Consider the following 22,788-nt stretch of genomic DNA (forward strand, 5'->3'; position numbering starts at 1 on the left):
AGTTTAAAATGACAGCTAACCATTTACAGGGGTTTAAGGAAAAGGTTTAAGGGATTACAGGAAAATGCACATTTGAGGTTCAACCACATGGAAGTCACTGATCAAGAATTTCAGGAAAGAAGAGAAGGTATAAAGAGGAGTTCTGTGGGCCTGATTCAGGTAAGGGGCTGTGAAAGATTAAGGGAAGCCCTGCTTTATGAAGCAGCTTACGGGTCCACGGTACTGAACGCAGTCATTACACATTCTGGTGCGTTCAATCATTCATACAATCATTCATTCATTTATAGGATCATCCCTTCCTTCAATCATCCATTTAACGATTCAACAGATGTTTAAAGAGGGCCACGTATGGTGCTAGGTGGTGAGGCTACAAAACAGGATAACACACCCTCACCTACCTTGGAGAAGCTTTCGATCTAATTAGAAACAATGACAGCACAGAGGGATTAAGGCTACAGATAAGAGGGATGCATGTAGATGAACAGCCTCTAAAGCATTCTGGGATTTCTGGAAGACTTCCTGGAGGAGATGATGCCCAGGCTGAGATTTCTGAGGGAGGAGAACTAGGCAAATGAGGAGGAGAAAGAGCATCCCAAGAAGAAGGAACAGCATCAGAACAACAGGTGCGAGGGCACAGAGGCATAAAAGAAAACGTGGTTTCCTGTGTGGCTGGGCAGAAAGGGAGAAGCAGGAGATGAGGCAGGAAAGAGAGGAAGAGGCTGCTCCCTGAACACAGTGAGTATGAGCATTAGTTCAAGGAAAACGGAGGCTGACCAAAGCAGGAACGTGGCCATCTGTGGCATCACATTGTCCTTGTGAGCAAATGATCACACACCAACGAGGAACAGAGCCAAGAGGCCTAAGAAGAACGCAAGCAGAAACCCAAAGTCAAGTTATAAACCTCAGCCAGGTGCTCTGTTCAAGTTTGTGACTGGAACCACGTCCAACAGCACTTACTGTCCCTTCCTTCTCTCCACTGGCCTTCCGTTCTCTCTCCTTTATTCACCCTCCAATGCACAGCCTCCCTCCTTTGCTCATTTTCTCTCCAAGCACCAAGCACCTTGCTGTGGGCCTGAGTTCACGAGTCTGTACTTGTGCATGAACGTCCACGTCTACATCAATGTGTGCTTCTGTCCATAGTGCAATTACCTGTATGCCTGCACACAGATGTTTCTGGATGTACTCACGTGTCTTTGCATATTCTGTATTTGTCTGTGAAAACGCCTGTTAACACACCTTTCTGTCTTTCCTCATTGTTGCATGACTGTCTTCCTCTAGGTACACGTGCATGTTTATCTATGGTTATGTGTGCACATGCGTGTGTCTACAGGTGAAAAGATGTGTTGTGCATAGTGGGCACGTGTCTCACACACGCAGGCCTGGGGAGTGGACATCTGCGGTTTCAGCCCGCCTGGCACCCGCACCCCCAGTCTCACTGGGAACACTCCCTCCACCACCATTATACATGATCTAGGTATGTCCGTCACCCTAAGTGTCCCTTCTCTCCTGGCCATAGAGTGGGCATCTCTCTCAAGCCCCGGATTCTCTCCCCAGAATCTGAATTTTCACAGAATAAGACAAGGCTGAAATTCATCCTGTTGACTAAGTGCTGAAGGAAGTCTTCAACTCCTACGGGCTGGATCCTGAAGGTGCAGGCCCTGGGGCACTTGTCAGGGCCCTAGAAGTAGAAACTGACACATATACGAGTGTTTCTATTACTTCCCAGATGTAGAGCGCAGTGACTCAGGAACGCTTTTACAATCTGTCACCTACTTCCTGTAATGATGGCTTTGCCTCGGATCGTCTTTAAAACTGTATCGTTCTCTCTCCCCGTTTTGATTTATTGCTGCTCCACTGTCCCTCATCAGCTGCTCTTCCCCTCCTGGGTTCACAGGGGACTGGCTTCTGCCTAGCACGTCCCAAATACTTGGACCACGCTCCTGGATCACTCAGCAACAATGCATTACAGCCTGAACAATGCTGCATGGCTCAGATACAGTTCCTGTCCAGGCAGGTGTACAGGTTATACTATTAGAAAAATACGTATTTTGCCTGACCAGGTGGTGGTGCAGTGGATAGAGCGTCAGACTGGGATGCGGAAGGACCCAGGTTCGAGACCCCGAGCTCACCAGCTTGAGCGCGGGCTCATCTGGCTTGAGCAAAAAGAAAAGCTCACCAGCTTGGACTCAAGGTCCCTGGCTCCAGCAAGGGGTTACTCGGTCTGCTGAGGGTCCGCGGTCAAGGCACATATGAGAAAGCAATCAATGAACAACTAAGAAGTTGCAACGCGCAACGAAAAACTAACGATTGATGCCTCTCATCTCTCTCTCTCCGTTCCTGTCTGTCCCTGTCTATCTCTATGTAAAAAAAAAAAAAGAAAGAAAGAAAAATATGTATTTCTTTTTGCACTATGGCCAAAATTCATAATGCATAGGTTTTTCAACAATCTTAATAGTATTCTAAAAACCTGGTGTGTGTTCGTTCTTCCCCTCCTGACAGTAAACCAACCATCAGAACTGAAAGACCAGCAGATACCATGACCATAAACAACTAGAAAAAGTACCAATTTGCTCACTCATTCATTCACTCATTGACTGGTACAGACACTGTGTTGGGCTTTGGAGAATAAATGGATGGCTCTAATGGGGTGCCCCTTCTGGGGAAAAGGTAGAAGGGCTTTAAGGTGGGGGGCCCCAACTGCACAGGGCAAAGGGTCTTTATAGTTATTTCCCGTGAAAAGCCTGAAATTAGAACCCAGATTCTACAAATGGAGACAGTGTAATAAGCACTGTTAGATCGTTTTCGACCCTGATGTTGGCTATCAATTATTTTAGCATGAAGTATGGCTTGAAAGTTTGGTTGCAAAATAAGAGTTATTTAAGGTGGGAGGAGCCTGGGGCCTGGGTAAAGGAGGTGAAGGGATTAAGAGGTACAAACTGGTAGTTGTAGAATAGTCCTGCAGATGTAAAATAAAATATAGGGAATATAGTCAATAATATTGTAACGAACTACAGAAATGATCCCTGAAAGTACAGCCTTTCAATAATATTGTAATAACTACATATGGGGCCAGGTGGATACTATACTTATTGGGGGGAATCACATCAAAAGTTATAAAAATGCCTAACTACCTTGTTGTATACCTGAAACATAATATTGAATGTCAACTGTAATGGGAAAAAATAAAAGTGAAAAAGATATTTCTAGTTAAATTAGAAACATTTTTTTCTCAATTAGAGCTTCTATTAAGAAATCTCTTTGTGTTGGGCAGATAAAATATATTATGCTTACTTTGTTAAAGATGGCGCTGCCCATGTGGAAGCTCGTTGCCGAGGTGATAACATTAGTTGCCCTTCTTGCTTGGGATGGGCATGATTATATTAATGTGTGTTGGGGGAGGACTTGCACGCCAAAAGGTTTTAAAAGGAAGAGTGATTACGTTCTAGGAGGAGTCTATGCTGTAGGAGAGCAGAGTAAGCCCACGTGGAGGAGAGGAGAAACAGCCAAGATGGCAGAATGCTGAAGGAGAAGCCAGTTAGTGCAGAGTTTGTGCAGAGAGAAGGAGATGGGGAGCAGAGGTGAATAAGGCTGGTGAGCTAGAAACCTTTGATTCCAGGAAACTCAGATAAGTCAGCAGCTTTGTGAGCCCTGAATGAGTGGGTTTAGGATGTCCTCCTTGACTGGCCCGCTGGGTGCAAGCTAGAATTAAAGGTAATGGCCCACCAGTTCTTGGTTCTGTTGTTTCATTACCCTCTGTTCGAATCAAATTTGAACCTGCATGGGCCAAGCACCTGTGATGGTGGCCATGGCTACTGGCTTTACAGTAAGTATATGTAAATTTTACTGTCAAAGAGTTGGTAAATTCCTGAGAGCTGAACTAATAGGTCAAAGGGTATGAGAACAAGCTCACTTGTGATGACCACAGGACAGTGTCTAGGGAACTGTGCTCATGGATCAGATAGGACCCTTCTTTAAACACCAGTCTCAAAGACTAACAATTTTCAACTCCAACAAGTCACAGCCATGTGGTATCAGGTCAGATCCCAGGACTAGAGGACAAAGACAAAGGAGACTGCTTGTCCCTTGACATGGGTGAAACCTGGTCTGGTTAGAAGGTTCAGCTGACACCATAAAAGTTAATCCAAGATAGGGTCAGTCAGAGCAGGAATTAGTGGTGTCTCAACTTCAATTGGTCAAAGGCTGATTGGGCCCCTGGGGACCAGGAGAAACAGAATTTAGCCCCTGGAGATTTGTGGCTTAAGAAATAATGCAAATGATGTGTCTATATACACTGATATATAGCCAACACCAGCAAAAGGCAGACCCTGTCAGACACCCAGGCTGCAGCCCAAACTGCAACAGCAGGCCTGCACAGGAGTGCATCTGGAGCCTTCCATAGTGAATGCGCTTTTTTAAGAGATGCTTTCTAAGGTGCTCTAGAAAGACATGTGGCGGTGCCATCTGGAGTTTCCAGAGAGATCAACTGTTTAGGATGTCCTCCTGCGACTCAAAGTCTCCAAGAACATATGTGATAAGAGTTCTGGGAAACTGTAGACCCCACCCACCAGGGGCAATTAAAAAGGATAAATGAGACCCAAAATGCAGCCTCTCCCTCGACGCCCTCGTAACCTCTCCCTGTGCAGTTTTGTGGACAGACAGGATCCTGGCGGGCCATCAGCAGAGCCTGAAGAACAGGAGCCATCTGCCCCTCACTTCAATTCAGGTGACCGTCATTGTCCACATCCTTTATCCCATCAAGAAGAATTGAGTCTCTGCAGGGAGCACAATGGGTGAATAAAATAAAATCCCATTCTAAGTGGTCCTAGGGGCAGTCAAGACTTGACATTCAGCAATTGAAGGGTCCCTTCAATAGGCTCCCAATTAAAGGTGATAAAGCATTTGTAGGGTCAAGGCAGGGCGACACTTGGCACTCTTCTCTTCAAATCTAGGATGGAATGCTGCTTTTTGAGAGCTATTGGGGAAATCCTGTGAGACTGAGGCATTCACAGCAGCTGGATAGAAAATGGATCCACTAGACTCTAAACATGGGCTGAAAGATCCACTTTGGGACCAGCCCCGTGATACACCTCTTCTACCTGACAAACCCTGCTGCAGAAACCCCCATAAGACCATGGAGGATGCCGTTACACATGAGTGGTCCTCCCCTCCATGGGCCCTGGACCACTCAACAATTCCCTTCTAGCTTCCTGCTCTACCCCTTCTGCTATGCTCCACGGATACTACAATTATAAACCACTATTTTTTTTCACAGAGCCCAACCTGCCCCACATCAGTGCACTTAAGTGATGACCATACCACCATTAGAAGAAAAAAGAGGTGATTGGATATTAACTGCCTCAACGGCATCATCCTCCCACCCCTCACCTGTACCCATCTATACCTTGTTCACACTGTCTCAGTGAAAGAGGTGCCATTCTTCCTGTCCAAGGATGCCATGGAGTTTGAACCCCTTCCCCATTTAATAGCTGTGTGACCCAAGGAAAGTTTCTTCATCTCTTTGTACACTGGTTTTCTCATCTATAAAATGGAGTTAATAATTGTACCTCATAGGGTTGTTGTCAGGATTAAATAAATTAATGCAATTAATACATGTTGAGGGGTATATGAAAGTGCATTTTAAATGTTATTTAGCTATTATAATGCCTGCTGTTCTTAGCATTTATGCCTGTCTCCTTTGAGACATAGCTTTGGTAAACGTACCTTTTTCTCCATTATCCTCAGTCATTTTGCCCTTGTGTAATGTCCAAAGATGACTACCATCAATTCATAAGTATATGCTTTTTCATCCCCCAATGGGGTAGCTCCTATTCCCTCCCACCCCCCAAATCTACGCTGGACTTGTGACTTGCTCTGACCAACAGAATGCAGCAGAGGCAATATTCTGGTTGCTTCTTTAGGGAACTTTGAGCCTAGGATCTTAAATAACTGGCTGCTTCTGCATCATCCCTCTTGGAAGGCTGCAGACAAATATGAAGTCCTACTCCCCTGAGGCCACTATGGATTAAGGAAGAGAGAGGGAGGGTTTGTGTAAGAGCACCCGATACTAGACACATGAGTGAAACCCTCTTGGACCTGACAGCCCAGTCTCTATGCCAATCACATACAGCCAAGTGAGTAACCTCAGTCAAGGCTACATTGAGCAGAAGACTCTCCCAGCTGAGCCCTGTCCAAATGTCTAATCCATAGACTCACAAGAAATAATATATCCTACTGTTTTAAGTCACTCAATTTGGGGCTGATTTGTTTGTTATACAGCAATGACAACTGAAACAATGCTACTCTTCAGCACTAGAAGAATGCTCCATACTGCATTCTATCTTAAAATTTCCCATACAGTTCCTCGATCCGATATTTACCACCAGTTACTGCCTGCTTTGTTATCACCACTGCAACCCTCTATTATAGCACTTAGCACATTGTTGGATAGTTATTCATGTAATTCATGTATAGGACTATCTCTCCTACTGCACTGAGTTCCCTGAGGGCCACGACTGACTGTCACATTTACCTTGGTATCACGACATCTACCATGACATTAAGCATATGCCAGTGAACGCTCAAAAATGTCAGCTAGCCTGAGCAAGCAGTAGCACAGTGGATAAAGTGTTGAACTGGGATGCAGAGGATCCAGGTTCGGACCCCGAGGTCTCTAGCTTGAACGCAGGCTCATCTGATTTGAGCAAGGCTCTCCAGCTTGAACCCAAGGTTGCTGGCTCAAGCAAGGGGTCACTCAGTCTGCTGCAGCCTCCCAGTCAAGGCACATATGAGAAAGCAATCAATGAACAACCAAGGTACCACAACAAAGAATTGACGCTTCAGCCCTGGCCGGTTGGCTCAGTGGTAGAATGTCAGCCCAGCGTGTGGAAGTCCCAGGTTCGATTCCCAGCCAGGGCACACAGGAGATGCGCCCATCTGCTTCTCCACCCTTCCCCCTTTCTTTCCTCTCTGTCTCTCTCTTCCCCTTCCGCAGCCAAGGCTCCATTGGAGCAAAGTTGGCCCAGACGCTGAGGATGGCTCCATGGTCTCCACCTCAGGCACTAGAATTGCTCCAGTTGCAAAAAGCAATGGCCCAGATGGGCAGATCATCACCCTCTGGTGGGCTTGCCAAGTGGATCCTGGTCAGGCACATGCAGGAGTCTGTCTCTCTGCCTCCCGCTTCTCACTCACTTCAGAAAAATACAAAAATAAATAAAAAAGAATTGATGCTTCTCATCTCTCTCCCTTCCTGTCTGTCCCTATCTGTCCCTCTCTCTGTCTCTGTTGCAAAAAAAAAATTAGCTGAATCATGCACGCATGCATGAATGAGTGAGACCACCATACAACTGGTCTACCAGCAGGCAAGCATTCTGGCACTGGAAAATCCAAGACAAAGATGTAAGGAGAAAACATAAGATCCAAAAATTCCAGAACCAGACAAAATTCAAAAGGCACAGGAAGGAGACTAAAGGGAAAGATCAGCATGGCAAAGTCAGAAATCACAATTGAAATCCACTGAGATTCGAGGGTTGCATCTGCAGTACACCTAGCTTGTCCTCACTGATAAAATACACATTCTGTCATATGTATTGTTTTCCTCTCGTGGGGAGCTGAAGTCTGAATCAGAAGAGGGAGCATGGGAACTTGAAGGTTGTCAGTGAGTAAAAATCAATACAAACTGTGATGAACAGTTTCAGGTCTAAGATTTCTAGAAATTATTTAGGTTAATCTTTAACACCAGATCCAAGCAAGAACGGACAGCATTCATACACTGCGTTTTATAAAAAGCGAAAAGGCTCAAGCGGCATGCAGGAGTCCCGGGTTCGATTCCAGGCCAGGGCACACAGGAGAAGCGCCCATCTGCTTCTCCACCCCTCCCCCTCTCCTTCCTCTCTGTCTCTCTCTTTCCCTCCCACAGCCAAGGCTCCACTGGAGCAAGGTTTGCCTGGGTGCTGAGGATGGCTCTGTGGCCTCTGCCTCAGGTGCTAGAATGGCTCTGATTGTGGCAGGGCGACACCCCAAGATGGGCAGAGCATCGCCCCCTGGTGGGCATGCCGGGTGGATCCCGGTCGGGCGCGTGCAGGAGTCTGTCTGACTGCCTCCCCGTTTCCAGCTTCGGAAAAATACAAAAAAAAAAACAAAAAAACAATGGAAGTAGAACAGCTCGGCGCATTGTTTGGATTTTGAACAAGGTAGTTATTTTTAAGGCATCAGGTTCCTCCCACCAAAATTTCCAACTTAATGAGAAATTGATTTTAACCCAGTGGAATACACCAATTTATTAACCAAGAGGATGCATTACAACCACACATTTTGCTGTCAGAAACAAACCACAGGCCAATAACATAGTCAAAACAAAGTAGAAATAGTATCAAAACCACAAGAATATGATCCAGGACATGATAAGAGAGGAAGTGCAGTAAGCAAGTTCGGTATAAAAAAATATTATCCTCTGCACTGGAGGATGTGGGATATGGATCCGTAAGATATATTTTAACATCCTGACATTTTTTATTTTTAAATTTTTATTATTTTCATCTGATGAAATGAGAGAAAATGGCACCTCCATACAATGCTTTAGCTTTTAAAAGTCTGATTCTTTTAATCAATATTTGGTGAGTCCCTTCTATGTGCCGGTGTTTGGGTGTGCCTTTTTCCAACCAGGACTTCTGACTCGGGCAGGGGGCTGGCCAGGGGCCACAGGTGACTCGACTGCGGCTCCCTGTCCACAGAGTTCACTCCAGCAAGCAAGCAAAACCTGTGAGTGGGGACTTCAATGGCAGAGATCATAGAGTCATTCTTTTTTTTTTTTTTTTAATATATTTTTTTTAAGATTTTATTTACTCATTTTAGAGATGGGTGGAGGGGAGCAGGAAGCATCAACTCCCATATGTGCCTGACCAGGCAAGCCCAGGGTTTCGAACCGGCGACCTCAGCATTCCAGGTCGACACTTGATCCACTGCGCCACCACAGGTCAGGCCATAGAGTCATTCTTAAACATAGACCCTGAGCAAAGGACACCCTGGCCAGAGGATGCACATGCCCATCCTCTTGTAACAAGGACTCCTACTATCTGTGAGACCTTGAGCAAGTCAGTGAAACTCTCTAATCCAGGCGTCCCCAAACTATGGCCCGCGGGCCGCAATGCGGCCCCCTGAGGCCATTTATCCAGCCCCCACTGCACTTCTGGAAGGGGCACCTCTTTCATTGGTGGTCAGTGAGAGGACCACTGTATTTGGCAGCCCTCCAATGGTCTGAGGGACAGTGAACTGGCCCCCTGTGTAAAAAGTTTGGAGACCTCTGCAGTCTAATCTTTATTTTCCTCATCTGAAAAATGGGGGTAAAGTAATAACAGCTGAGTTGTTGTATAGATTAAACAAGATACACTATGCCTAGCACGATGTTTGGCACATGGCTAGCACTCTGTAACTGTTGAATAATTATTCCCAGGGCAGCTCTGAGATTTCTGGAGAAAACCAGAGAAAGGACAGCAAAGGGGACTCCAATGCCAATTAACAATCTAAGAGGTTTTTTTTTTCCCCTCACCTATGAATTTGGCAAAGACAATAACAATTTGTAACAGCCTACATTAGGGAGGACACTGATTCATTACTAGAGAGAATGAATGTCAATTGCTTCAGACTTTCTAGAGAGCAATTTGGCAATATGTATCAAAATTGAATACATGAATACTCCCTAGTCCAGCAGTTCCATTTCTGGGAATGTATCCTAAGGAAATAATTAGAAAGGCATGTGAAGATAGATGTACAAAGATCCTCGCAGTAATTTTGTTTTGTTTTTTTTAATCACAGCAAAAGCTGAAAGCAGTATAATTCTCCATCGGCAGGGAACTGGTTAAAGTATGGAAAATCCACAGCATCCAATAAAGCCATGCAGTGCAGCGAGGCTTGCTGGCAAGGCGAAGATTCTATGATAAAGTGCAAAGTGAAAAAAAGCAAGTTGGCAAACGTATGGAGTATCTATGAGACCGTTACTTTGCATATGTATGTGTTTGTGTGTGTATGTGTGTGTGTGTGTGTGTGTGCACGCACACACACACACACACACTTATATGGTGCAGGGGGAAAGATCTGCGTGGAGAAACGCTCCAACAGCATAGTGTTTATCTCTGAACGCTGCGATTTTCACTTGCCACCTTACATCTTTTTGTAGCATTTAAGTTTGTTTAATGTGTGATGAATTTTACATCTCAAGCCTCCCCAAGTCACTCCTCTGCTCTAAACCCTCCGACTGCTTCCCACATTACCTGGAGTAATGCCAAAGTCCTTCTGGTGGCCCCAGATGCTCCACCCCCCAGCACCCACTTCTTCTCACACTTTTGCTCCTGTTGCCCCCACTCCCCCACCCCCACCTTCTCTCTTTTGGGCACACTGGTCCCCTCTCTATCCCCCAACACCAGGCATACTGCTGCCTCTACACTGGCTATTTCATTTGCTGGGAACACTATCTCCCCAAACCTTGCATGGCTGCCCTCTGGCCTCCTTTAATCTTTAGAGTAAATGTCACTGTTAAGGGTTATACCATGCCACCACTCTCCAGAATTCCTAAGTTGAAGTCCTACCTCTCAGTACCTCAGAATGTGACCTTATTTGGAAACAGGATCACTGCAGATGTAAGCAGTTTAGATGAGGTCATACTGAAGTAGGGTGGACCCTACTCCAACATGACTCTCCTTATAAAAAGGGGAAATTTGAACACAGACACGCACCCCTGGAGAATGCCACGTGAAGACAGCAATTACGGGGCCACAAGCCAAGGACTGCCAGGAGAGGGGCCTGGAAGAGACCCTTCCCTGGCACCTGTAGAGGGAGCATGGCCCCTTGACCTTGATCCGGAACTCCTAGCCTCCAGAACCGTGTGGCAATAAGCTTCTATTGTTTAAGGCATTCAGTTTGTGTCACTTCATTATGGCAGCCCAGCAAACTAATACAATCCTGGTTAAAACCTCAGTTCCTGACCCTCAAAGCCTTTTATCTACTCCTTTGCTTCATGGAATATATCACCTAGAAACATACCATACGGTTGACTTTATTCAGAGACGCATCCCAAGAGCCCATGCACAGTGCTGGCACAGAGTACGCACGCGCGCAAGATCGGTGGGACAAACACACACACAAAACGCAACAAAACAGGTAAATTCCGCCCTGGTGGAGGTTTCTGTCTGGTGGACGGAGACAGAATAAACAGAAACATACATAAGATGGTGACAGGCACCATGGAGAAAAAAAAGGCAGAGTCAGGAGCAAGGAATTACGGAGGAGGTTGTTTTTAAAAAAAAAAAAAAAAAAAAAAAAAAAAAAACCATGGGTAGAGAAGGCCTCTCTGAATATGGGAAACGTGGGCAGAGACCTGAAGGAAGCAGCCTAGTAACCCATGTAGATAATATCTGAGATAAGAATGTTCTAGGCAGAGGGAACAGTAAGTACAAATTATTGCAATGAACACATATCACTTTTATAATCGGGGGAGGGGGGGAACAATAAAGCTATTGTAATCCCAAAAATGCACAAAAATATTTCAAAGCCAAATGTCAAGAGCTAGGAAGAAGAATCTGATTTTTATTTTTTAATTCCTGAGACTCTCTCCAGGCCCAGGCTGAAATTTTCAACCCGTTCCAAAGACTCCTCTTCCCGAGCCCTGTCCCCCATCCCATCTTCCATCAAATGACTGTCCAGGAAAAAGAACGCCTACCAACGCAAGGAAGGCGAGGTCAGGTGAGAGGTGAAACAGTCCTGACACCTGTAGATCCTTGTTGGTGCCACAGAGCAAGTGACTGTCCTAGCCACCAGCCGCTGACTTGCTCCCCTCAACTCGCCACAGTTACCACCACCCAGACCTAGCACGTGCCCATCGCCCTTCTTTCCCAAGCTGTCACCTGCCCCAGCCCGCCTGTTCCCAACCTGTCTGTTGTATGCCCCTGCCCAGCCCCAGAGCACTGCGGCTCCCAGCTCTGACCACTGCTCACTCCTACTAACCTACCAGCTAGTGCCCACTCAGCCTCACTTTGGGTTTTGGGGGTTTTTTTGTTAATAATTGTGGTTTTTAAAAAAAACACATAACAAAGTTACCCTATCACCCATTTCTAAATCTACAGTAAGTAGTGTTAAGTATATTCACATTGCTGTGCAGCCAACTCTGCTCATCTTGCAAAACTGAAACTCTGCGCCCATTAAACACGCACTTCACTTCCGCCTCCCGCCTCCCGCCTCCCCCTGGCCCCTTCCAACCACCATTCTCCTGTCTGTCCCCATGATTCTGATGACTCTTGGCACCTCATCTAAGTGGACTCATACATTGTGTGTCCTTTTGTGACTGGCTTCTTTCACTCAGCATGATGCAAAGGTTCATGGTGTCAAGCCTGTGTCAAGATTTCTCTCTTTTCTAAGAAGGATTAATAGTCCCATTGTATGTATATACCACATTTTGTCCACCTATGCATTGGCTGATGGACACTTGGGTTGCTTCCACCTCCGTTTTGACACCTGTGTGCTTCCACTAGCTCCAGATGCTTCTGAAATCCTTGGCTGTCACTCCCCCTCCCTGACTCCCGCTGAGATCCGTGCAAGGAAGCCGAAGACGACGGGACAAAGGCTTCCAGAGGCGCTCAGGCTACGCACCCAGCCGGACACTAGCTCAGCCCAGAACCCACTGCTGCTGCTCCTCTCCATTTCCCCAATCACCCTGAAATTTAGGTTGAATTTTTCTCCCCACTAATTAGGTAACAACCAAAAATCTTCGAAATGCACCCAACCTCAATGAGACACCTAGGCCGGCCAAGTGTGCACACAGATCACCAGCAGATACTCTTCAAAGGGAGAGTCTGGGGCGGGGCCTGACAGTCTGCCTTCCCAACAAGCGGTACTGATGCTGCTTGTCCTTGGGCCACACCTGCAGTAGCAAAGGCCCAGCAACTTCCCACCAGTTCATACCTGTCTCCTGGGCTTTGCCCAAGTTCCCCCCTAGAAGCTGGCTTCGGAAGACGGTTTGTTTTGTACGCTGGAGGCTCCCCCCCCCCTTTGAAAGCTTCCCAGGAGTTGTCACCCAGTGTTTAAAGCAGCCCTGCAGTCAGTCTGGCTCCCCAGTGAATCCTATCACCCAAAACAGTAGTGATGGGGGGTTCCTTCCACAGGCCCCACAGGAGACAAGGGATCAAAGAAAGAAGCAAGGAGAGTTTCCAAGTGACTCCAGGGGACTGTGAACTACTTGCCAACCAGGAGGAGGAGCCTTCAAAGCCCCTGACCTCCCGTCTAGACACCCTCACCCCAGCAGGACCTAGGACCACTGTCACCTGCTCATTTCCCCACAAGGCTCAGGCCACCCAGGACTGCCAGAGAAGCAACTGGTTCAGTCTACTCTTCGCAATTTCCTCCAGATACCAGCTGTATTTTCTCAAGCCCCCAACCCCACCTCACACTTCAGCTCCTCTCAGACGATGGTCTCACCTACTCTCTCCATGAAGTCACCTGCTGCTCAGAGCCCCTGCCTCCAGATCCAGCCTCCTAATTCTGCCTTGCTCCTCTCTAAAAGGAATTCCTTCTCTCTTACCCTGGTCCCATCCCGTCCGAATCCCTGAGAGACTCCTCCCCTGCCCTCCTCGCCTCCCTCTCCAGCAATACCTACCTGTCTCCTCCAACCCCACCCCTACCGGCTTATTCCTGTCTGTTAACTCACCTGCTCAGGTGGCCCTACGCCACCACTCCCCCTTTTACTGTCCCCTAACTCAATGCCTTACTTCACCGCAGGAACAAACACAGCACCTCCCAAAGAGGAAGCTGGGCCTCCGACAGACAGCGGCTGGTCTGTCTCCATGAAGCATGCCCTGGGGCTGAAAAATGATGTGTCTCCGCCGCTGGCCCTGGATCTGAGGAGGGTAGAGCAAGCGAGCTCTTCAAATAACATCATTTCCCTCTCTTGTTGGCCCCCCTCTCAGCACCAACATTTTGAATAGTTTGTACCCAGCGTGGGATGGAGGGAGGGAAGCAGGGAGAGATGGAGGGGGGAAGATACTGGATACTTAATACAGTATACAACAGGTGGGCATGTGCACTGACCAATCGGAAGGGCTGCTGCTTAAAGCAGAGTCCTGAGGTTCCTCTAGCTGAGCATTAACACTTCAGCTGCTAGATTGTGGGAAGGTTGGGGGACGGGGAATGATCCTAAGAGAAGAATCCAGAGGGAGGGCATGAAGGCCCAAGGACTTCAGGCAGACAGGGGGATGCTCAATATAGCAGCTACTTAGCAGCTGGTATGGTAGTACAGTCGGTCCCTGGGTAACGAACAAGATTGGTTCTGCAGGTTTGAAAATGTTTAAGTATTTATATACACAGAAAAGTAAAAATAAACTACAATGTTAAGAGAAACATTTAAGTTGTATTTAACAGATAGATGTGCCTGTTCCAACTTACATACAAATCCAACCTAAGAACAAACCTACAGAACCTATCTTGTTTGTAATCCGTGGACTACCTGTATTTCAATATCGCAACATCCAGCCAAATGTCCATAATGAATGAGTGAGTTATGAATCAGGGCAGATCTAGAAAACTGTTCTGTTCTGCAGTTTTCTGGTGAAGTGGAAGAGCGCTCCTAAACACTATTCACAGAGATGCAGTCCATCCCAAAGGTAGGTGCATCCCAAGGGCTCCGCAGTCCTGGATAGGTTCCAGAGCAGTTGGGCTGACTCAGGCTCCTGTGATCCAACACCACTCACTCCCAGAAGACTGGAACAGGAGGCATTCCCTCTTAGCCCAGTGCTTCTCACACTTCACAAGTGTGTGCAAAATCACCTGACGGCCTTGTGGAATGCCGATTCTGATTCAGAAGGCCAGGGTGGGGCCTCAGGATCTATCTGCATTTGTAACAAGTTCCCAGATGGCAATGATGCTGCAGGGGTGTGAACCACACTTTCAGGAGCAAGGTCAGATTTTCACAAATGAAAAGCAATGCCTGAAGCTCCACGCCACAGCACCACCAAGCAAGATGGGGGGAAAAGGAAGAGACAAAGAAAAAATTTCAGAGAGAACAGGTCCGGGCTAGGTAGCTCAGTTGGTTAGAGCATCATTCCAATATGCCAATGTTGTTGGTTTGATCCCTGATCAGGGCACATAAAAGAATCAACAGAGGGCCTGACCAGGCGGTGGCGCAGTGGATAGAGCGTTGGACTGGGATGTGGAGGACCCAGGTTCGAGACTCCGAGGTCGCCAGCTTGAGCACGTGCTCATCTGGCTTGAGCAAAAAGCTCACCAGCTTGGACCCAAGGTCACTGGCTCAAGCAAGGGGTTATTTGGTCTGCTGAAGGCCCGTGGTCAAGGCACATATGAGAAAGCAATCAATGAACAACTAAGGTATCGCAATGAAAAACTGATGATTGATGCTTCTCATCTCTCTTGTGTTCCTGTCTGTCTGTCCCTATCTATCCCTCTCTCTGTCTCTAAATAAATAAATAAATAAATAAAATCTTAAAAAAAAAAGCTGTGGTACCTTTACACAACAAAGTACATTTTAAAAAAAAAGAATCAACAGAGGAACATAATTAAGTGGAGCAACAAATTGATGTCTGTCTGTCTCTCTTTAAAAAAAAAAATTGCCTGACCAGGCTGTGGCGCAGTGGATAGAGCATCAGACTGGGATGCAGAGGACCCAGGTTCGAGACCCCGAGGTCACCAGCTTGAGCGTGGGCTCATCTGGTTTGAGCAAAGCTCCCCAGCTTGGACCCAAGGTCACTGGCTTGAGCAAGGAGTTACTCGGTCTGCTGAAGGCCCACCGTCAAGGCACATATGAGAAAGCAATCAATGAACAACTGAGGTGTCGCAAAGAAAAACTGATGATTGATGCTTCTCATCTCTCTCCGTTCCTGTCTGTCTGTCCCTACCTGTCCCTCTCTCTGACTCTCTCTGTCTGAAAAAACAAATCAATAAATATAAAGAGATCAAAGTAGGTATCTTGGAGGTGGAGATGCAAGAGGAGAGACTAGTGGAGGGTTTATTAAAAAGAATAAAACGCAATGGTGAGAGTGAACTGCCTTCGATAGACACAGGATACTTACTGTCTGTAACCAAGCACATTCCAAGGTAACCAACATGTGGGCTTGAAAGGCAAGAGCTGCAGAGAACTCAGATCATCACGGTGACCCCTTCCTACACCAATAAAAAAACCCAGGGTAAGGTAACCTGTCCGTGGTCACCAGTCACAAAGTCAGTTACCCGCAAGAAAGAGCACGCACAGGTTTGCTAGCTCACGGTTCAGCGTGCTTTCAGACAAACTGTGCTGCCCAGGCATGTGAAAGCGAGATCCTGTGACTTACAGCACTGCAGAGGAAGGTGGGTGGTCACAACTTGGCAACAAATTATATCAGTGAGAACAGAATCTCCCTATCTGGGAAAACCAACCTAGGGTGAGTATAATTACAGTAATTAGCTGTCTCTAGCACCCAGGGCACGGAGAGAACACCTGTGGCTCCAGGGTCCCTGGCGACTTTCAACAACACCCTGGCTGGGCTCTGTTTTCAGGATTAAGTGAGGTATTTCCTGACAAAAACTGCAACAGCTGTTCCCAAGGGAACGAAGTGAGACTTAAAATGAAGTCTCTATCCCAACCCAAAGAAAACCAAAGAAACAAGATAGAACAAAAACACCGTTTCAATGCCACGATTTTAAGTCAATTGTTCTAATGTTCAAAATCTATTAACTTTTCAGTTACTGGATTTATAATATCTAGATCAGTGGCTCCAAAGTTTAACTTGCCTTAAAATCAGCTGTGAACTTGTTAAAAATGAAGATCCCCAGGCACCCCAACCAAAAATTCAAATGTGGGTCAAAGGAGAGCCCCAGAAATCTAAATTCTTAATAAGCAACCCCCACACCCAAGTTGTTGATGCAGAAGGGCAAAGGATCACACTTTTGAAACATTTATCTTAGTCTTTGTTTATAGGACACTAAACCACTCAAAAAGTGTAACAAATATTCACCTCAAAATGGCTAATAAGATAGCAGATTAAAACTTCACCCTCCGGCCCTGGCCGGTTGGCTCAGTGGTAGAGCGTCGGCCTGGCGTGCTGAAGTGCCGGGTTCGATTCCTGGCCAGGGGCACACAGGAGAGGCGCACATCTGCTTCTCCACCCCTCCCCCTCTCCTTCCTCTGTCTCTCTCTTCCCCACCTGCAGCCCGCAGCCGAGGTTCCATTAGAGCAAAAGATGGCCTGGGCGCTGGGGATGGCTCCTTGGCCTCTGCCGCAGGCGCTAGAGTGGCTCTGGTAGCGACAGAGCGACGCCCTGGATGGGCAGAGCATCGCCCCCTGGTGGGCATGCCAGGTGGATCCCGGTCGGGCGCATGCGGGAGTCTGTCTGACTGCCTCCCCGTTTCCAGCTTCAGAAAAATACAAAAAAAAACACACAAAAAACTTCACCCTCCATCAGCATAAATGCAATGAAAAAAAGAAGCACAGATAGAAAAACAAAACGGCCAACATGCTAATCAAAATAACCTAAAAACTTCTGAATTTCAAAATGCTATAAAAAATTTTTAAAACACCATTGGAAAGGGAAAATGTAACACGTAGGAGAAAATAAATGGTTGTAGTTCACAACATAGAAAGATTTAAACATATATACCACAACAGATACACGAGCAAAAACAGAGAGAAAACCCATGTAATGCAAACACAAAATAAAAATATATATATTCAACTCATAATAAATTAAAGCAATGTGGCCTAAACTGTGGTGGCGCAGTACATAGATTGTTGACCTGGAACGCTGAGGTTGCTGGTTTGAAATCCTGGGCTTGCCCAGTCAAGGTACACATGAAAGCAACCAATGAACAACTAAAGTGAAGCAACTATGAGTTGATACTTCTCGCTCCCCACTCCCCATAAATCAATAAATAAAATTTAAAAAATAATTAAAGCAATGTATTACAAATTTATATAACACAGATTTTTAAAATAACATTCAGTGCCAGTGACAGTGATATAAATCAGGCTACCACATAAACTGCAAGGGTTAATTTCAGCTTTACAGCTTCATATAAAAAGCTGATTGATTCAACAACCACTTACTGAGCACCCATTAGGCCCCCACTACACTGACCAAAACACTCACAGATCCAGCCTGGTGGGCCTTAGATTTGTTACCTTCTAATTTCCCTTCCAGGAATGTATACTTAAAACACACACACACAAATATAGACAAAGCTTTATCTACATAGCTATTCACCACAGCATTGTTTATAACAGCCAAAAAAAAAAAAAAAAAAAAGGCTGGAAATAATAAAAAAATAATTAGGTAATTATTAGGATGAAAAACATTGTTTTCAAACAATTAATAAAGAAAAAAATGCATACGTCAATACTGAGGAGAAAAAAGTAAATTCAATTGTGCATGTAATTCAATTTTTCTTTTTAATGTTAACAAAGAAAAGATAAAACTATTTAGTGTTATCTATGGGTTGTGGGAGTATGGGTACCTGTTTTCTATACCTTCCAGTAATTTTCCAATTCTTTGCCAAGTGTTTTCATAAAGCTATTATTTTGAGAAAGACATCCCCATATATAAAAGAAATAGAAAGAAATGGACACAATTCTTTCTTCTTACATTGTGGGTGTAGGATCTCATAAAAACACAACATTCAAAAGCAAGTCCAAAGTATTACAAATTGTTTCCACAACAGTGAACAGTCAAGACCAAACTTATAAATGTTTAAACAAACTTAAAAGGACACATTCAAAATGCCAAATGAAATGGAGATAGACAAAGAATCAATAAAACATAGACATTTAAGACAAATAAGGGGACCAACTGGAGGGTGGACTCCACTTAACAAAAGTTAACAAGGAAAGAGAAATCTCCTGGTGGAGGAGGTAGTTTTCACACAGCCACAGAAGGGACTGGTGTCTAACTCAGGATATCCAAAACAGGATTAAGACATACCATTTTCCGACTAGTACCACTTACTCTTTAGAATAAGAACCACTATGTCAAGTTCAGCAAAGCCTCCCTCCTCCCCACACTGATGGTGAAAATATAACACTCAGGACTGGGAGCCAGAGGGTCCTAGTGGCACAGAGAGGAGACTAGGGCTGAACAACTGACATGCAACCTCTTCCCAGGATCAACTGCCACTCACCATGCACTAAGGAGCCACCCTTCACCAATATCACTCCCCATAGCCTTCAAGAAGTGGATCAGGGCCTGACCAGGAGGTGGCGCAGTGGATAGAGCATTAGACTGGGATACAGAGGACCCAGGTTTGAGACCCTGAGGTCACCAGCTTGAGCGTGGGCTCATCTGGTTTGATCAAAGCTCACCAGCGTGGTCCCAAGGTCGCTGGCTCGAGCAAGGGGTCACTTGGTCTGCTGAAAGCCTGTGGTCCAGGCACATATGAGAAAGCAATCAATGAACAACTAAGGTGTTCCAACGAAAAACTGATGATTGATGCTTCTCATCTCTCTCCATTCCTGTCTGTCTGTTCCTATCTATCCCTCTCTCTGTCTCTGTAAAAAAAAAAAAAAAAAGTGGCTCAGGGGCCACTTTTTTTTATTTTTTATTTATTCATTTTAGAGAGGAGAGGGAGAGACAGACAGAGAGAGAGAGAGAGGAGAGACAGAGAGAAGGGGGGAGGAGCTGGAAGCATCAACTCCCATATGTGCCTTGACCAGGCAAGCCCAGGGTTTCGAACCGGCGACCTCAGCGTTTCCAGGTCGACACTTTATCCACTGCGCCACCACAGGTCAGGCTTCAGGGGCCACTTTTGACAGGTCTTCTTCCCTGCAATGCTTTCACTCACTGCCTTTCTTGCCGGTGAACAGTCGGCACAGGGGGCTGCGCTTGCTTGCTCACAGCTTTGTGTTTCCAATTGGATCCTTAAGAACAGCTGCTTCCTAGTCGATTACCCAATGCACAAATCAGTGAAAGGATGAAGCCTCTGCTTCCACGATGTCTGCTCTAGAGTGGACATAATTTCACATCTCCAGGTTGAACACAAGCATACCTCAGAGATACTATGGCTTTGGTTGGTTCCAGACCACCATAATAAAGCCAGTCATAATCTTTTTGCTAGTGGGGGCCTTGCCTTCAATTAGTAAAAAACACAACACCCGTGAAGTGCAATAAAACAGGGATCTGCCTGTAATTGTATTGTGAGTTGAGGGGAAACAAGAATGGGCTTCCAAAGAGAAAGTTATGGAGGGACAGAACAAACAGCTCCACTACTGATAAGATTTATCAAAAGAATGGCTTATGTCCTACACATCTGCACTATATCCAGATGGCCACATTCACATGGGGAAGCTGTACAGAGGATAAATGCATAGAGTTTACAGATCACTAAAACTGCAGCCTTAGTTTCCTCATCTATAAAATGGGTGCAATGATGCCTAACCCACAGGAGACTGAACTTGTATATCAAATGTAGCGCTTGGAACACAGGCAGGACTTGGTAAACAGAAATAATTAGTCTGCCTGTCCTGTAGTGGATGAGTCCATTAGTATCAGGTGGGCTGTCTTGGTTGACTAAAGCCAAGGGCAGTCTTCATAATCAACTCTTCCCACAGAAATCCAGGGTCTCCCCTGTTCTCTGGACACACGGGGCTAGAACACACAGGGAGCAGAACTGAGTCCCGAGGCACTACGCTAGGTGAAGTTGTTTGCATGCTTGGTATAGTGCAGGAAAGAGACCCATTTCGTCACACACACTCCCAATCTGGTGTGGCTTTCTGCGGCAGGGTTCCGTCCAGCTATGGGAAATCTTTGTGGAGGTCTCAGATGTGTATGGGTCAGGGCAGCAGGGTGAACTGAAAAGTAATGACTAGCCTGTGACCTTGAGCAAGTCACTTCTCTTTGTCAGTTTCCTCTTCAATGAAAGGGGTGGTTGCATTCTATGATCCCTGGAGTCCCTTCCTGGGCTTCTACTGGACCGTCCCCTACATGACACTAGTTATAATTCCAGCAGTGCAGTTCAAGGGACACCTTCAAGTGTGTCCCATTTCCTTCCAAAACCAATTGGCAGTCCTTTAGCCCTCCTCCCAAGAGAAGGGAGGATTTGGAGTAGCTTCCATGGCTTTTGGCTTTAGCTTGGTGCCCACCTAGAGCTGCTCATTCATTCCACCTTTCTCTCTTTGCCCTCAAAGTGGTCAAGCGTGTGTGTGCCAGGGGCAACCACTGGCTTCCAGCCTATTGGCTCAGAGATGGTTTCCACACCATCCTGTGTGTGCATGCCCAGGGTGGACAAATAAACATCTCAGAGAAGCAATATGAATTAAATCACTTCCTCAACAAAATCCGCCCACATACTCCTTCATAAATCATGCCTCTTAATTCCATGCTGACGAACCATCAGTAAACAGCATCTATTATAAAAAACAACCCTGACTCCTTTCATGCCCTGACACTTAAGAATCACAATATTTTCACAGTCTATTGTACCAATGCCTTTGCAGAAGTAAAAGCAATAGCTGGTTCCCTGGAAAGACCCATGGCCAGGGCGCTTTCCAAGAGATATTCTTTGAATGTTCTTTGTGTCCTGGTGCACTGGGGGACACCGCCAGTCTCCCTGCATCTGGGGGAGGCAGGGCTCCTCAGAGTAATGCAATGCCGTTTTAAAGAACACACACGCCGAATGTCCTCCTTCTAATGGACAATAAAGTATTCCCAAATATTTGATACACCATATTGATAACGGCCATGCACAAATACAATTCCACTGCCTCCATTCTGCACGGGGGGGGGGGGAAGGCATATTCTGAGATGAAGAAGCCACCAGACCCGCCTCGGGCTCCGAGGATAACAGGATAGCTTTGCAGATCATTGACAAGGTTGGCCACAATCCGCTTGCTTTCTCCTTTTCTTTTCTTTTCTTTTCTCCGTGCCTTTATATGCTGGGCCCGAGAAGAAATGTAAAAGCATCTCAAGAAAGGAGGGCGAGGGAGCGGTGGAGAATAAAAGAGGATGGGCGAAGGAAGCAGGATTTTGAAAATAGCAGCAATAAAGGCAGGCAGGGTCGCGGCGGCGGCCCGAGGGTCTCCGCGGTGCTTACCTGGGGCGCACGAGGTCGGCCGGGCCAGCAGCAGCAGCCAGAGGCCGGGGAGCAGCAGCCCCGGGCGGCGGCGGCGGCGGGCGGAAGGCCCGTGGCCGCTCGGTCCCGGGACCAGCGCGACCCCGGCGCGGGTCTGCCCGTCCATGGCCGCGCCTCGGCGTCGGCGCCGCGCCCCCGGCAGTCCCGGCGGCGCCCGGCCCGGCCTCGCGGCTGGGCGCTCTCAGACCCGGAGGCGGCCGCTGCGGCTGGGACGGGGCGCCGCGCACCGGCGCGGAGGGAGGCCGGCGAGGCGGGGGCGGGCCGGGGGCCGGAACCGCGGACTGGGGCCGCCAGCCGCACGCCGGCCTCGCCGCTCCGCCCCCTTCGGAGCCTCGGAGCCGCTGCCCGGCAACGCGCGGGCCCGGGCGCGGGGAGGCGAGCACCACCTCCCGGCCGATCGGGCGCCTGCCTGCCTGCCTGCCTGCGGGGTGGCCGGGCGGCGGGCGCGGATGCGCCGGGACTGCGCGGCGCGGGCCGGGACCGGGTCCTCCCCCGGGAGGTGGCCCGCACCTCACGCCGGCTCCCACCTCCGGGGGCGCCCGGAGAGAGGGAAGGAGGCCCGCGGGAAGGGTCAGGACCGAAAAACCTGGCCGGCCCGAGCGCGCCGGGCCTCTCGCTTCTCCTCCGGTGCCGGGCTTCGCGCTGCTCGATGGTGTGCCGGGCAGCAGGTGGGAGCGCGGCGCCTGTGTTTGTGGGACAGGC

At 47.3% G+C, this 22,788-nt stretch overlaps 1 protein-coding gene and 1 pseudogene across 3 annotated transcripts in view; both read right to left on the reverse strand.

Moving 5' to 3' along the window:
• The window catches only part of KIAA1549 (KIAA1549 ortholog), a 132,842-nt gene extending 110,531 nt beyond the window's left edge, over positions 1 to 22,311 (reverse strand). For all 3 annotated transcript variants that reach the window (XR_010729452.1, XM_066262393.1, XM_066262394.1), the window contains exon 1: positions 22,048 to 22,311. Coding sequence is in view for 2 of the 3 variants with exons in the window: in XM_066262393.1 (XP_066118490.1) it covers positions 22,048 to 22,192 (145 nt within the window). In the remaining variant the exon portion in view is untranslated. The remainder of the gene's footprint in view (positions 1 to 22,047) is intronic.
• Positions 2,956 to 3,039, reverse strand: LOC136327794 (small nucleolar RNA U3; annotated as a pseudogene).
• Positions 22,312 to 22,788: the final 477 nt, after the last annotated feature.

The sequence above is a fragment of the Saccopteryx bilineata genome, chromosome 2 (genome assembly GCF_036850765.1).
Source record: "Saccopteryx bilineata isolate mSacBil1 chromosome 2, mSacBil1_pri_phased_curated, whole genome shotgun sequence".
Taxonomy (NCBI): domain Eukaryota; kingdom Metazoa; phylum Chordata; class Mammalia; order Chiroptera; family Emballonuridae; genus Saccopteryx; species Saccopteryx bilineata.